The 17,115-nt window shown below is 40.1% G+C and overlaps 1 protein-coding gene across 1 annotated transcript in view; it reads left to right on the forward strand.

Moving 5' to 3' along the window:
* The first annotated feature begins 16,164 nt into the window (after positions 1-16,164).
* Positions 16,165-17,115, forward strand: part of TFCP2L1 (transcription factor CP2 like 1) — a 57,576-nt gene continuing 56,625 nt past the window's right edge. The window contains exon 1 of the mRNA XM_020963110.2: positions 16,165-16,398. Within this exon, the coding sequence (XP_020818769.1) occupies positions 16,337-16,398 (62 nt within the window). The 5' untranslated portion in view covers positions 16,165-16,336. The remainder of the gene's footprint in view (positions 16,399-17,115) is intronic.

Raw genomic sequence — 17,115 nt, forward strand, 5'->3', positions numbered from 1 at the left:
TTCCTCTCTATCTCCTCTTCTCTCTCTCTCTTATTCTCATCTTTCCTTCTTCCTGTCCCCCTCTTCTCCTTCTCCCTTTACCTCTCATCCCTCTCCCTTGTCTCTCATTTTTCTCTCCCTTTTCTTCACCTTCCTCTGCTCTGATGTCAGAAATTGACCCCCACACACTTTATGAAATCTTCCTCTTTTGACCCAGGCTCCACAGAGTGTGCAGTGGGAAGAGCGATTTTTAAAAGATCATCCATAGGTAAAATACCTATGGGACTGGTGTTTGGTCAGAGGTCACTTTGAAGAGGAGGGGCCTCTCAACTCCTCCTGACTTATCTAATTCTTTACTTTTCCCCCTCCTTCCCCTTTCTCCTCTTGCTTTCTCCCTCTCACCAAACATGACTTAACTCTGCCCTACCAAGCATCTGACACTGTCACACTTGCTAGTGGCATATGGGCTAAAGAGCTCCAAAGTCCTTGGAGGGGAGTTTGCATTTAGCTTTGTTTTTGTCATCTTCTTGCCATGTGACCTTGGATGGATAACATGTAGAGCTTAAGTTTTCCTAGTTTATAAAAAAACAAACAAACATACATGTGCCAGGCACTGCCCTAAGTACCGGGAATACAAAGAAAGGCAAAAACAGTCCCTGCCTTCAAGGAGCTTCCATTCTAATGAGAGAGACAACATATAACTAGGGTACATGCAAGATGCACACACACACACACACACACACACACACACATACATACACACACACATACAGAGTAGATGGAAGGCAATCTGAAAGGGGAAGGCTGAGGGGGCTGGTAGGGGCTTCCTGCAGAAGATAGGATTTAAGCTGATTCTTGAAGAGAGTTGGGTGGGGGAGGGGGCAGAAATGAAGTGATGAGGGATAACCAGTGCAAAGGCATGGAAATCAGGTATGGTATCTGAGGAATTATATAGCCCAGGCAAGAAATGATGAGGGTCTGAACTGAGATGAGCTCAGTCTGAACTGAGAGTGGCAGTGTGAGTAGTGAGACAAGTTTGGATGCAAGAGATGTTTTGAAGGCAAAAATAAGATTTGGCAACTGACTAGTTATGTGGGGTGAAAGAGGCTGAGGTGCTGGGGATAACACTGAGGTTGCAAATCTATGTGTCTAGAAAGATAGTGGTTCCAGCAGCAGAAATAGGGATGTTCAGAGGAAGGGGGGGGGTGTGGAGAATGGGGGAGTGGGGAGGGTGAGGTGGGCGTTTTCTATTTCAAAGAAGTGCTGAGTTTGAGATGTCTGTGGTATGTCTAGTCAGAAATATCTACTAGATATTTGGTGATGCAGAACTGAGCTCAGGAGAGAAATTTTAACTGGATACGTAATCATTTGCATAATTAAACCTATATGAGTTGATGATAGAGTCAATGATGGAGAAAGTATTGGGGAAGAAGAGGGAACAGTCACAGTAAAAGAATAAGACATCCCTGTCCCACCAACCTGATAGGAGTATATGACTATAAGGTGAATACATATGTATATATGTATACATACACACAGACACACGCACACACAGACACACATACATATTTACATATAATTTACATAACTAGATAATTATCTCATTTTGAGAGCACTAAATTTGTAATAATTGAGTCAGCATATTGTAGGTTAAAGAAGTAGACCAAGATATTGGTGCTTGACTTCCAATTTTTAAAAAAAAGTTTTATTGCTTTTTGATTTTTTACATCATCAAAATTTTACATTATCAAAATTTCCCCTGATCTCTCCCAGAGAGCTAACCTATATAACATAATATTCTTTTTTAATTTTTAATTTTTAACATAATATTCTTAAAGAAAAGAGAGAAAGAAATCAGTAAAACTAATCAATACATCAAAAAAAGTCTGAAAATATATGTAATATACCATACTCATGGACCCCCCCCAACTCTGAAAAGGAATGGGGTAGGAGTGGCTTCATGTATCTCTTCTTTCAAGCTATGCTTGTTCTTTGTAATGTTACAACATTAACTTTTGATTATTTTGTGTCGTTCTTCCCATTTTTGTTGTAATTTGGGGGTATGTTGTTTTCTTATCTCTGCTTACTTTACTCTGCATCAGATCATTTTAAATCTTTCCATGCTTCTCTATATTCAACATATTTGTCATTTCTAATAGCACAATAATATTCCCTTACATTCACGTAATCACAATTTATTTGGCTATTCCCCAATCCATGAACAACTACTTTATTTTCAATTCCTTGCTATCACAAAAAGTGCTATTGTAAATATTTTGGTATATATGGGGACTTTCTTCTTATCAATGATCTCCTCAGGGTATAGCCTAGCAATGAAATCTCTGGGTCAAAGGGTATGGACATTTTGGTTATTTTATACACATAATTCCAAATTACTTTCCAAAATGAGTGTACCAATTCACAGTTCCACCAATAATGCACTAGCTTACCTATCTTCTCATACCCCTTCTGACATTGACTTCCCATTTTCTGTTATTTCTGGTTTGTAGGGTATTAAGTGAAACCTTGGGACTATATTAATTTGTATTTCTTTTATTATTAGTGATTTGGAGCATTCTTTCATATGGTTAATAGATTTCAATTCTTTTGAAAATGTTTTTTTTAAAAATTATTTGAGGAATGGCTTTTTGTTTACATATATTATATATCTATATGTAATTATACATTTTAACATATATGTCTTTTAGTTGCTTATATATCTTGGATACCAAACCCTCAGCAGAGAAATTTGAAACAAAGATTCCCCCCCCCCCATTTGACCATTCCTCTTCTTATTTGAGGTACAGAAGCTTTCCAATTTTATGTAATCAAAATTATTCACTTAATCCTTTTATAATCACCTCTCTTCCTTCTTTGGTTAAGAATAATCTCCTACCCAAACCTGTGAGAGGTATTTAATCTACTTCTCTTCTAATTTATTTAACAATAAGTTCACATATCCATTTAGAGTTTGTTGTAGACTATGTTTAACCTTAGTTAGTCTTATGAATCTAATAAGACTTAGTCTTAGTCTAAGCTTAATTTCTGCCAGTATGCTTTCCAGAAGTTTTTATCTAATAGGGAACTCTTTCCTAAGTAATTAAGTTGTTGAGTTCTATTATTTCTGATTCTCCCTTATTTAATCTGTTCCATTGTTCCACCTCTCTATTTTTAAACCAATACCTATATCTTGTTTTGGTGACTGTTGCTTTATCATAAATAGTTTGAAATCTGAAAGTGCTGTTCCCTCTTCATTCCTCTTTCATATTTCCTTGATGTTCTAGATCTTTTATTTCTCCAGATGAATTGTTTTTTTAATCAAGTTTTGTAAAGTAACACTTTGGAAATTTAATTAGTATGCATTAAAATGTAATTAGTATGCAAAGTAAAAATATTACTTTGGTAATATTGTCATTTTTATCATATTGCCAAAGACAAGCTATTGAAGTCTTTCTATAAGTTCTTTATAATTGAATCTATGCAGGTATTTTACATTCTTTAGTAGATTGATCCCCAGATATTTTAACCATTTTGTAGTTATTTGAAATGAGATTTCCCTTATTAGTGCCTCCTGGATTTTGTTATTACATAGAAATGTTATTGACTTATTTTGTAACCTATAAGGTGGTGAAGTGAATAGGGTGCCTGGCCTAAAGTAAGGGAGACTCATTTTCCTGAGTTCAAATCTGGCCTCAGATACTTCCTAGCTGTGTGACCTTAAGGCAAGTCACTTAAATTTGTTTGCCTCAGTTTTCTCATCTGCAAAATGAGCTGGGAAAGGAAATGACAAATCACTCCAGTATTTTTGCCAAGAAAACCCAAATGGGGTCACAAAGAGTTGGAAAAGACTGAAACAACTGAATACAACTTTGCTGAAGCTATTGTCTCATTTAGCATCTTTGTTGATTCACTAGGAGTTTCTAAGTAAACCCACAGTTTCATCAGAAATAAGGATAGTTTTATTTCCTCTTTACTCTCAAATTCTAGCTCTTACTAGTTGTAGGACTGTGGGCAGCTCACTTAACCTCATGTTGCCTTAATCAGCAATAAGTTCTACTTGCTGGAAGGACTCAAGCATAGTTTAGATGACTCCTTATTGGATGATATTGTTAAATTCATTCAGGTATGGGCTGAACTAAATGACCTCGGAAGTCCCTTCCAACTCTGACATCATCCGAGGCTGTGATTCTCTCCAAGTCTTCATTTCCCCATTGGTCAAATGTGTATAATAATACTTGAACTTTCTACCATGAGGTATTGTAAGGGTCAGATGCGATAACGAATATAAACCTTTCTACAATCAGAAGGCGTAATACGAATGCAAAATGGTATTATTCTTAATAGTACTGCAATTCAAATGGCAAGATTGATTTGACAAATGAAAAAGAAAAAGCAAGTACCTGGCAAACTTATTGTCTCAGACTAGTTTTTCAGACCTGATATGCTGGTGATTTGGGAAGATAGTGGCACTCATTCTCCAATGAACTTTTCTCAGTCTTTATTCTCCTTCATTGACCCCCATTGACCACCAGGTCTTTCTAGATACTCTTTCCTCTCTTGGTTTCCAAAATATTGTTATCTCCTGGTTTTTCTGTTTGCCTTTTCAGTCTTCTTTACTCACACCACCCCCCTTCTTGTTCCCTCAGTCTGGGTGTCTCTCAGGGTTCTCTTCTCTTAGTTTTAATTATCACTTCCAGGAAGATAAACACCAAATCTACATATCCAGCCTCAGTCTTTCTCCTGAGCTCCTGGGTCTCCAACTTGTTATACACCACTTACATGTCCAATTGGCATCTAAAATTCAGCATGTCCCAAACTGAACTTGTCAATAGCAATAGCTGGCTAACTGGTCTCCCTGTTTTCTGTCTCTTCCCCCTCCAATCTGTCCATGGAGCTGCCAGACCACTATGTACTCATTTGACTATGTCATTCTCTTGCTTAAAAAACTGCTAGTTCCCTCTTCCTCTTGAATAAAATATAACTTTCCTTTGGCCTGGAATTAAAACATCTCCACAATCCAGCTCTCATCTACTTTTCCAGTATTATTTCATATTACTTTCCCATCACATACTTCATATTCCAACCAAACTGGATTGCTAGTCATTCACTAATTCTGTTCTGAATTCTCCCTCCTCTATGTACTTCTGATGGCCATTCTATGCTGAAAAATATTCCATCCTCATTTTTTCCTGTTTAAATTCTCTTTTCTTTATCCTGCCACCTCCTACACAAAGCTTTCCCTGATCTTCCTAACTGAAAGTGATTGTTTTTCCTCCTCAAATTTTGCCGAAGTTTCATAAAAGGTCTCTCCATTGCCACTGTCACATTCCACTTTGCATGACATTTATGTACAAACTTACCTTATCCCCACCTCCATCCCAGTAGATTAGAAATAAATTCCTTGAGAGCGAGGTCTTAAAGAAAGTGCATTTAAACAGGAAAAGATGAGGATGGAGTAAGTAGACCACAGAAAAAATGGTGAATGGAATAAAGTTAAACTTCGGGGTTCTTCAGTCTCCCCTTTGAAAAACACTTAAATGTTTAATTAGGAACAACATTAAATATTAATGTGAATAACTGCATTTGCTCAATAACTGCATATAAATTAATTTCAATTCATGAAGCATCACAATGCTTTTTCAGTTCCTTAAGTGTCTATCACAGTTCTTTGTGCATTCACTCTTCTTCACTTTTTCTTGAGAGATCACAGTGTATACTGGGACCTGATTGTTCTTGGAGTACTTAGACAGTTATCTGTGTTGATTCAGTTCAGTTCAATCCTATCCAATCTGATTCGACAGCATCTATTAAACACCTGCTCTGCAAAACCCAGAGGACACAAAATAAAATGGGGAAAAACAGTCCCTGTGCTCAAGGAATTTACGTTCTATTGGGGTGAGACATCATAGTGCTCAGAGAAATAAATATGTGATACATTCATCCATAGCATTTGCTACTGGGAAGATTAGGAAAGGCAACCAGTAAGAAGTAACACCTACCCAGATCCTTAAAGGAAGCTAAGAATTGTAAAAGGCAAAAGTAAAGAGAATGCATTCTAGGGTGGGGATTTCCCACCTCCACACCAGGCATTATTTGCACTAGGGAAAAGCCCTGGAAGAGACACTAGAGCAGAGGAACTCCCAAACTTTTTCTTAAACTTGGTCATATGAATGAGAGCTTCCTAAGTAACAGCCTTGACTCTTCACTCTCTCTCTTTCCCTATAACCAATCTGTTGCAATATCTCTCTTATATGCCCCATTCTCTCCTCTGACACTGCCACTGCCTTCATCATTTCAATACCTGGACTATTGTAATGGCCTTCTGGTTGGTCTTCCAGTCTCAAGCTTCTCTGTACTCTAGTTCATCTGTCAAATAGACCTTTTTTTTTTTAAACAATTGGGGTCAAGTGACTTGCCCAGGGCCACACAGCTAGTAAGTGCACAATTGTGAAGTGTCTAGGAAAACTCCCTTATATGTATGTTGTGACACATGTGGATTGTTTTATTAGATTAGAAGAATGATTTCTTATCTCCTTTTTCTTTTTAGCCTTTGGGTTTCTCTCTTCATCTTCTTCTTCTTCTTTCTCTCCTCTCCCCCTCTCTCTAATCACATATTTAGAAGTTCTCTAGCTCCACACCCTCATTTTATGGATGAGGAAACTGAGGCATGCAAAGGTCAAGTGACTTTCCCAAGGCTAGTAAATACCAGAAACAGAGACTTGAGCCAAGGTTCTCTGACTCAGAAAATCCATCTTGCTTTCCAAGGTAGCAAAAATTTTCCCAGTTGGTGCCTCCTAATCAACCCATCTGTTATGGTGTTTATTTGGCACCTATTTTGTGGGAGGCCCTGTTTGGAGAACAAAAATTAGCGACATCTTGTGGCTGCTGGAGATCTTCTATCCAAAAGCAGAGCATTTTATGATGAGGAATTTCTGAAAGCACTTCTAGTTTTAGCTGTGGGCTCTTCTTGGAGTCCAATCTGTCATAATTTAGAAAAATATAATATTAGAGCTGGAAGGACCTTAGAGATCAAGTCTAGGCCATGCCTTTTACAGGTAAGGAGACTGAGGCTCCAAGAGGTATACTGCCCAAAGTTAAACACAGAGGTGTAACTAGAGCACTTCTTGTTCCTTTTCACTACACTGAGCTATATTCATTTCAGATATAGCAGTATGAGCTATGAGGAAAGTGGGTAGGTAGTCCACAGTGAATCATCACATTAGATTTTTTCACTTAGCTCTTAGGAAAACCCAATGTTCTGTGTCTATATGGATTATAAAAGCATACATGTACCTAAACTATCTGGGTAGCTAGGTGGCACAGTGGATAGAGTGCCAGGAGTCAGGGAGACCTGAGTTCAAATTTGGCTTCAGACACTTACTTGTTGTGTGACCCTAAGCAAGTCACTTAACCTTGTTTACCTCAGTTCCTCATCTATAAAATAAGCTGGAGAAGAAAATGTCAAAGCATCTTTGTCAAGAAAACCCCAAATGGGGTCACAAAGAGTCAGACATAACTGAAAAACAACCGAAAAATAACAAAAACATAAATTGAATAGTGACTTTAAAAACATTTATTTCCCTTTCAACATAATTCTCTACTGCTTCTGGGTAAAACTATTGAGGTTTAAAAGAGGGTCCCCTCATTAGTTCAGATCCTACTCCTTTGGAATGGTATATCTTATGATATTAACATCATATAATTTCAAGGTGGAAAGGCCCTAGAGACCTTTCAGTCCAACACAATGGGACTGGAGCTAGGCTGACTTTTGCTTTTGTCCTATACATAAGCAGGATTTTCTAAGCAAATTAAGCAAATCATGTTAAGTGAGACTGTTTACAAGAATATTTTATTTACCTATTTTATCTATCTATAAAATGTTTTCAAGCACTTCAAAAGCAACCATTTATACAACATGCTTCTTTGTGGAAAAATTTTACTGGCAGGGCTCTCAGTCACCATGATATAAGGACAAAAGGGGTGAGTGAAGTAGGGGGTGGGAGGGTGGGGAGAGAAGATAAAGTAACAGGGATAGGGTAAAAAGAGGGACTGAGGAAGAAAATAGTGAGTAAAAATAAGATGGAGTGAAATTCACAAATAGTAATTATAACTTTGAATGTGGATGGGATGTTTATAGCAGCTGTCTGTGGTGGCAAAGAACTGGAAATTACAGGGATCCCCATCACTCGGGGAATGGCTGAACCAGTTATGGTGTATGGGTGTGATGGAATACTACGGGCTACAAGACATAATGAGCCCACTGATCTTAGAAAGGCCTGGAAAGACTTGCACAAGATGATGAAGAGTGAAGTGAACAGAACCAAGAGAACATTGTATACAGTAACAGCAACATTGTTTTAAGAACCACTTTGAGCGACTAAGTCATTTTGACTATTATAAATACATTAATTAAAAATATAGGGAATCTGAAGAGAGATGCTATTTGCATCCAAAGAAAAAACTGACAAATAGGAGTGTGTATAGAGTAATTTTACACATTTATACCTATTTGTGTCTAATGGTAGCCATCTCTTGGGCAGGGGTTGGAGGGAGGGAGGGAGGGAAGGAGGGAGGAAAGAAAAGAAATTTACATAACTTTGGTGTATTTTTGGAAGGAATAGCAAGTTGTATATGGTAGATTTGCAGTTTCCTGTGCAATCATCTTTTTTATTGTACTGTGTTATGGAAATGCTTGTTTGTTACCCTAGTTGAAAATAAAATAAGTTTAAAAACAAAACAAGATATACAAAAAAAAATCTGAATTTCAAAAGAAAGAAAGCTAAGTATTCATCTTGATGATCTCTGTTCTTTTCCCTTCTTCTCCACACTACACCCCACCCATTACCCTAAGCTAGTGAACTTTGATTGTACTGTAACAACTGCTACAAGTATTATTGTAAATATTGCCCAAGCATCTCCTGTGTTCAACAGGGTGCCCCATGGAAGGATGGGGCCCTTTTCCACTGAATACCTGACTATTTTGTGATTTGTCTTGGGAAGGCAAAACTTTTTATGAAAAGTTTTCTGAAGGTCTAACATTGAAATTTAGACTTACAGTTATTGGATTCTAAGTCACAGTAGTGAGACTTAGGGAAAAAATTTCTTTCAAAAGATGTTTAGCCTGATAATGTCCCCCCTGTTGACTTTATAAGTGTTGTTAAGTATCCGCAGTCTCTTGTGACATCATAAGAACTGTCATTTGAGAATGAACCTAAAGTTGACTCCCTAAAGGTAGAATGCAGTGTTGAAATTATAATCTATTTCTGTTCAATCACAATAAAAATAATTTTCTGGGCACTGAGTGGAAAAATTTCAAACAGTTGGAAAATACATGTATTATCTGTAGGGGGAATTTATCAAACTGAAGTGAGATAAAGATCCTCTTTGGGATCATTGCAGGGCCATAGTACAGGATGGGGCTAGGCCATGGGTCACATATAAAACTGACTAATGTTGATTTTTTTTTGCTTTAATCTTAGCACTCATAACCAAATAAATCATAAGTAAAAGGTTGTTGTGGATTTTCTTCATCTAAAGCCAGAGCCTTCTCCATAGGGCAGTTTATTATGGTTCCCTTCTCTTTCACATCAGCCCAGGAGATGCCTCTCAAAGTGCTAAGCAATTATTCATTCCTCCTTTAGGCACCCTGGACTAGAGGATTTCTGCTGGGATTTTGGGAGAGGAATATTACATCTCTAGAAGATACTGCCAAGCACTCATTAAGAGTTTATAGATCTTATAACTTCTGTCTGCCTATCAGTATTAGTTTCACATAAAGCAGTAAGGATGCTTAGCAAGCATTTTTGAGAATCTTGGAATTGTAGAAGATTAAAGCTGACAGGAAATTGAGGTCATCCAGACTATCTACCTCTTGTACAGCTCAGGGTGCTGAGGTTCAGAGGACTGTGTGATTTGCCCAAGGTCATATAGCTAGCTAGAGGTAGAACTGAGACTAGGAACCAGATTTCTTAACTCCTTGTTCTACACCAGCAATTTTTCAAATGTCTTGGTCCCAGGATCTCTTTAAGCTCTTGAAAATTATTGAGGACCCCAAAGAGCTTTTATTTATATGGATTATATTTATCGACATTTGCCGCACTAAAAATTAAAACTGTTAAAAATTTTAATATGCACTTCATTAAAATAGCAAAAATAAACCCATTACATATTAATGTAAATAACATTTTTATGAAAAATTTCTATTTTCAAAAGCAAATTTAGGAGAAAAATGACATTGTTTTACACATTTTTGCAAAATCTCCTTAATGTCTGGTTCAACACATGACAGCTAGATTCTCAAAGAGGCAGCTAGATGCCATGGTGGAGCACTGGTCCTGTCAGGAGTCAGGAGTACTTGCTTTCATGAATTCAAATCTAGCCTCAGATATTTATTAGCTGTGTGACCCTGGGCAGGTCACTTAACTCTATTTGCCTCATTTTTCTCATTTGTGAAAATGAACTGGAAAAGGAAATGACAAACCACTCCAGTATCTTTGCCAAGCAAACCCCAAATGGGGTCACAGAGGTTGGACATGACTGAACAACAATAGATCCTTAAATCTACTTTTGCATTTAATCAATTTCAATGTGTTGTTTTGATTGAAGTATGTGAAGAAACTATGGTTTGGCACAGATACCTGGTTGGAAAAGGGAAGGGAATTTTAATAGGCAAATGATATCTTAGTATGATTATGAAAATAGTTTTGACCTCTTGGACTCCCTGAAAAGGTCCAGAGTGGCCAAGGGATTCACAGACCACAATTTGAGAATCAGAGTTTCAGCTTCCATACTTTAAGAAATCCATGGTTTCATTGGTATGAATACTCTTGCTGACATAGACAAATCTTCCAATTCTTGATAGTTAGTATTCATTAGTTACTATGGCCAAAAAAATAATCTCTGATTGGCCAACCCTGGTGATGTAGCTAGGCTGAAGCTAGGTCTTGGCAAAGTTAAGAAAATGCTCCCTTCTTTGCAGAGGTGAGTGAGTGAGAGAGAGAGAGAGAGAGAGAGAGAGAGAGAGAGAGAGAGAGAGAGAGAGTGTGTGTGTGTGTGTGTGTGTGTTGGGGGTGGATTTGGAGTGTGGAATATTACATATGTTCTCAGGCATGGTTGAGATGTTGGTTGGTTTTGCTGAATTGCTCTTGAGACTTAAAAGATTTAAAAATGAAAGCAAAAGTTTAGCTAGGCCTATCCAGAAGACAGATGAGTAGTTAGTCTCTGGGCCCACACTCCAAGCTTTGTCAGCTTGGTAGGACTTGATTAGAGCCTTCATTCAACTGGCAGAAAAATTCAGACTCTCCTCCATCATGTTAAATCATATTAATGATTATATATTAACAAACTTCATAGAACATGCTTATGTAGTCCAATGAATTCTTTTTTTCTGTTAGTATATATTTATGGAATTTATCTATTAGGTATACAAAAGTGTGCTAGACTTTTTTTGGGGGGAGGGCTATAGGTTAAAGAATAGATAGGGTTCTTTCTTCCAAAAGTTCACAAACTACTAAGGGGGACAAGACAGTACAAAGACTTGAAATATGTATAGTGTGTTTTTTTAAAAAATCTGCCAAATGGCAAAAAATTGGAAATTGAGTGGCTGCCCATCAATTGGGGAATGGCTGAACAACTTGCGGCATATGATTGTGATGGAATACTATCTGCTTTAGGAAATGACGAGCAGGATGGTTTCAAAAAAACCTGAACTGATACAAAGTGAAGTAAGCAGAACCAGGAGAACATTGTACAGAGGACAGCAATACTGTATGACGATCAATTGTGAGTAACTTAGCTATTCCTGGCAATATAATGATCTAAGACAATTCTGAAGGACTTCTGATGAAAAATGCTATCCACTTTCAGTGAAAGAACTGATGGAGTCTGAATGCAGATTGAAGCATGCTTTTTATTTTCTTAATTTTTTTTTTGGTCTGCATTTTCTTTTGCAACATGGCTGATATGGAAATGTTTTGCATGACTGCACATAGCTAAGCTGTATCAAATTGCTTGCCTTCTCAAGTAGGGGGAAGAGGACAGAGAGAATTTAGAACTCAAAATTTTTAAAAAATGAATGTTAAAATTTTTTACATGTAATTGAGAAAAAGAATTAAAAGATTTTTTTTAATCCATCACAATAACTATAGGTGTGTGATAAATGAGAATATCCAGAGGAGGTCAACCATGAAGGTAAAGAGCCTTAAATCTACGTTTTATGAGTCTTAGTTGAAGGAAACAGCATTTTTTGCCTCATTCCTATCAGGGGAACATTATAGCTGACTTCAAGTATTTGAAGGGATGTTATACAAAGGAAGGCTTAGACTTTTGTCTGATCCCAGAGGAGGAATCAGAAGCAGTGTAGAAGATACAAAGAGTAAGTTTAGTTTTATGTCAGGAAAAACTTCCTAATTGGGGCTGCCCCAAAGTAGAATGATCTCCCTAGACAAGGAATGGATTTTCCCTCCTCAGAGGTCTTCAGGTAGAGGCTGGACAACCATCTGTTAGGTATATTACAATGAAGATTCCTTTCATGAATGTTTTGGACTCAGTGGACACTAAGATACCTCCTCTCAAAACCTGTGACCCTATCATGAGTGACTCAGGGATTATGTTGGCAAGTGAACTGAGGAGAGGTGAGTACATGTTTATTATCGTTTACAATAGCGAGTGGTGTGAGGGTGCCTGGAAGAGGAAGGACTTTCTTCTATGCAAAGGTTTAAATCCATTTATTTGAAATTTCATTACAGAATAGTCCCAAGTATATGTGGTTTTCAGGAGACAGCAAGCCCATACTTCGATCTGAGAGTTCAGAGAGGGAAGGGGGAATTCTTGCTGTGCCTCTGAATGTAACCTTGGAAACTTTAACCTTTTTGATTATTTCCTCCAGATATGGATGAAGATGCATTATTGAAACCGAGTTTATACAAAATACCTTTAAATTCAGTTATGTCTTGTGTTGTATGTTTCCATTACTCATTTCAAGTAAACAAGTGTTTATTAAACATCTAGTCCATGCCCAGACATGTGACACATACAGTCTCCCTGACCTCTGGGAGCTTATCATTTTCTTGTTGTTCAGCCTTCATACTCATACTAGGAGAGGCTCAATGACATCACGATGATGGGGTCAAGAGGCGCTCCCCTGTGGCTGATCAATCTACTATAGGTCGGGCACAAATAGTCTGTTTGAACATTTGGGATGGAAATTCTAGATTCTTGCTTCTCACATTTGTTTTGTGCTACTGTGATTCTACTTTGCTTACAGAACACAGTGCCCTCTACGATGTGGGCACCCTAGGCTGGGTGGTCCTGTGCCAGTGTCTCCCATGTCTTCCAATGAATACTAAAGCTCTTCAGAGAGATCTTGCGAGTGTCCTTGTATTGCTTCTTCTGACTGCCGTGTGAGCACTTACTTGCCTTTTGTGAGTCTCTGCATTTGGCATTTGGACAACCCTGCCAGCTGATTGGAATTTCACTCTCTGAAGTAGAGTTTCAATATGGGGTAGTTCAGCTGGAAACCTCAGTGCCTGACACCTTATCTTGCCAGGTGATCTTCAGAATCTTCCTAAGACAATTCAAACATGGCTCAGTGTGCTATAGTAGTGAAGACATTAGGAGTTGTTACATCTTGAGCTCTTGGTAAACCACTTCTCACAGCTGATGGCCTAGTAATTAGGTGCAGAGCCTGGTGTCAGGAAGGCCTGAGTTCAAATCCTGCTTCAGAAACTTATTAGCAGTGTGACCCTAGGCAGTAATTTAAAACATGCCTGACCCAGTTTCCTCATTTATAAAATAAGGGTAAAAGTAGTGCTTACCTATCAGGGTTGTCTTGAATACAAAATGAGATGTTAATAAAGTGCATTGTAAACCTTAAAGCACTATATAAAGGTTTATTGTTGAGAGTTCCTCTCTCCATGCTTCAGTTTTTTTACGGATAAAATGAGGGAGCTGGGATGCAGGATTGACACATTCCCTTCCCAGCTCTCAGCCTTAATCCTTCATTCTACCTACCCTGGTCTTAATCTTCTCATCTATAAATTGAGGAGGCTTAACTAAATGATCTCCATTGACATTCTACAGTTTCAAGTTGAAGTAAGATCATTTTGGTAGCTGTGAGAAAAACCTATTGGATAAAAGAGAAATTGAATGCAGGAAATTAGTTGGGTTATTGCAATCTTACATGCAAACAAAAGTAAGATGTTCCTAGCAGGGTTGAGCCATAAGGTATTGAAATTCATAGGGGGTTGAGAGCTCTCTAATCTACAGCAGAGAAAAAAAAAGAGTCGAGTGTCTAGTTAGTAACAATATTATGTTAAGATCCGCTAGATTGGGAGCTCCGTGAGGGCAGGAACTGTTTTTGCCTTTCTTCAGTGCTTATCACAGCCCTTGGCAGGTGCTTAATACATTCAGTTTTGACTAGAAGATGGGAAACTAAAGCAAGTGACTGCCTTCACTCTGTCCCGCCTCCCTCCAGCTGCCTTCCCAGCATAGCCTTGAGAAGTTCTGAGATCTCCATTCCCAAGAGCTAGCCCCTACCCCCACCCCCCTCTACCTCAAGCACACAAATTTGTATTAAACTGCTCCTTGTCCCAGCTGCTGTTGGTGCCAGCTACCGCAGATACAAACATTGCTCGCTATAGTTCTAGTCCCTAGGACAGGGACTGACTTACACCAGCTCTTGCACAATGCACACACCTGAGTACAGAGTAGTAACTGAAGAGACTATTACCTGGGAAGGTCAGGGCTCAGAATTAGGCCTTGCATTCTTTAGGTTAAGGTACCAGACTGGTACTAGGTTGTTGAAAAGGAAATGTCTAAAGCCAAAGGGAAAGGTCTTTGGGCAAGGCTGATTTATGATCAGACCATGCATACCCCTACAGATAGCAAATTATTCTCATCCCCCTCAACCCTTTGAGTGAAACTGCTTTTTTCAAGGTTATCATCCTCTTGGATACTCTCTCTCCTCAGCTTTTTTTGTCACCCCTCCCACCTGCTTAAGTACTTTCTTGGCCTCCTTCCATGGTTCATCTTCATCCTCCCACTCTGGGGGCTCAGCCACTTACTAGGTATGTGACCTTGGGCAAGTCACCTCTGCCTCAGTTTCCTCAACTGTATAATGGGGGCAATAATAGCAGCTACCTCTCGGATGTACCTACCTGGGGGCAGGTAGGTGGTACAATGGATAGAGTGCTGGGCCTGAAGTCAGGAAGACTCATCTTCTTGAGTTCCAATCTGGCCTCAAACACTTACTAGCAGTATGACTCTGGGCAAGTCACTTAACCCTGTTGCCTCAGTTTCCTCATCTGTTAAATGAACTGGAGAGGAAATGGCAAACTACTCTAGTAAACTCATTTAAATGCTTGGTTCCTTCCTTCCTCCACAAAATTTAATAAATGCATGCTTTCTTCTTCTGCAAAACTACATGGTGACTATAATTATTAGTAGTAATAGTAAACTTTTCCTTAATTGAACAGAGCATTCCCGAAAGTCCTTCCATGCATTTTCCCCTTTCACTTAGCTCATAGTTCTTTAAATTTTTTTTGAATATACTGTCTGTATTTTTTCTTTAATCCTAAAACCCCACAGCCTCATTTGTATTATGCTTTTTGTATGCATACGGTATCCCTCTGGCGGAATGTAAACTCCCTGAAGGCAGAGACTATATTATTTTTTATTTTTGCATCCACAGCATCAGGCACAGTGCCTTCAATCATTATAAGGCCCTAGTAAATGTTTGGTGATTTTAATCTATAAAAGATTTGGGGGCTTGGAGTGACAAGGTCGCATCACTTCCCTCTTTCAAATTCCTGATCACTCCCAGGGGAGGACCGCCAACTTGTTCCACTGCCTGTGCCAACACAGTCACCTGTCACCCCACCCTACTCCTAACCCGCCACATTCCAGAGAGGGGCCTGACTTTGGGGAGAGAATCTGGGAAAGAAGGGACCCTACCTGGTCCCTTTCCCTTCCTTTGGAAAAGACTTCGGGAGCCGGATGGCCGCAGCAGATCCTTCCTCCCGGCCCAGGTCTGCGAGCACCTCACTCTCCCGGCCGCAGGGTGTGCCAGGCGGGGTCAGCCCAGGTTGCGGACCTTGGGAACCACCCCTTCCTCCTCCTTCCTTCCCGCCCCTCTTCTGGGGAGGGGCAGGGTGCGAGGAGGGCATCCGCAGTGACCTCAACAGCCCGCCCTAACCCCACCCTCGGCCGCAGGCACTGGTAAATAAAAGCGCGTGTTGCAGCCCCCGTACCCCGCTGCCTCGTGGGAGCGGCTTTGTTGCGGGGGCTCTGGCCACCGGTGTGTCACACTCCCCTCACTATATTGTCTGCGCTCTCCTGAGTTTCGAGAAGGAAAGAAACCATGCTGTTTTGGCACACTCAGCCGGAGCACTACAACCAGCACAACTCCGGCAGCTACCTGCGGTAAGCTCCAATCGCCGGTCCTCTGGTCACAGCCCCGCACCCCGGGCGCCCGAAGGCGCTGCCGCCCCGGCGAATGCCTCCAAGTAACCCTGCAGCCCAGGACTTTGCGCCTGCCCTGGTGTGGTGTAGGGGGGGAGGGTTCCTCGTAACACGTAATCCTAGGGAGACCACCCCGCCACGGGCGGTGGGGGTGCAGGATAACTGAGGGAGATCACCTGGCCCCGAGGAGCCCCCCGGGAGAAGAGGCTAGAAGAGGCTGCAGCTGGTGCCAGCCCTAACTGGAAGCCCATACCTACCTAGGACACGGACTACCTACCTATGTGGCCTTGGTCAAGTGCCCTGGGCCTCACTTTCTTCTTCTTCTTTTCAGTGAGGAGGGGTAGATTAGATGGCCTGAGTTCTTACAGCTTTTTAATTTCGTTTTGAGAAGATTTAGTTCATAAAAGACACTACCATCGGAAATCACATCAGAAAACATAGTGCACTTTTTTAAAAAAGAGCCTTCGTTATCCCTCTCCCCACCCCTACCCCTCAAGAGAGGAGGGAAACGGGGGCTAAATTTGTTCTCTTGCTTGCTCCCCTCCCGCGGCTCGCCCTTCCCGGGCCGGAGCTCCCCCTCCCCCTGCCCCGCACCTCTGGGCGCCGCTGGCTGAGTTTGCTCCGACCCTTGGCTGACAGTCTGAGGGAGGCTCCCGCGCTCAGCCTGGCCGCACGCCG

The sequence above is a fragment of the Phascolarctos cinereus genome, unplaced genomic scaffold (assembly GCF_003287225.1).
Source record: "Phascolarctos cinereus isolate Bilbo 61053 unplaced genomic scaffold, phaCin_HiC Scaffold_726;HRSCAF=1367, whole genome shotgun sequence".
Classification (NCBI taxonomy): Eukaryota; Metazoa; Chordata; class Mammalia; order Diprotodontia; family Phascolarctidae; genus Phascolarctos; species Phascolarctos cinereus.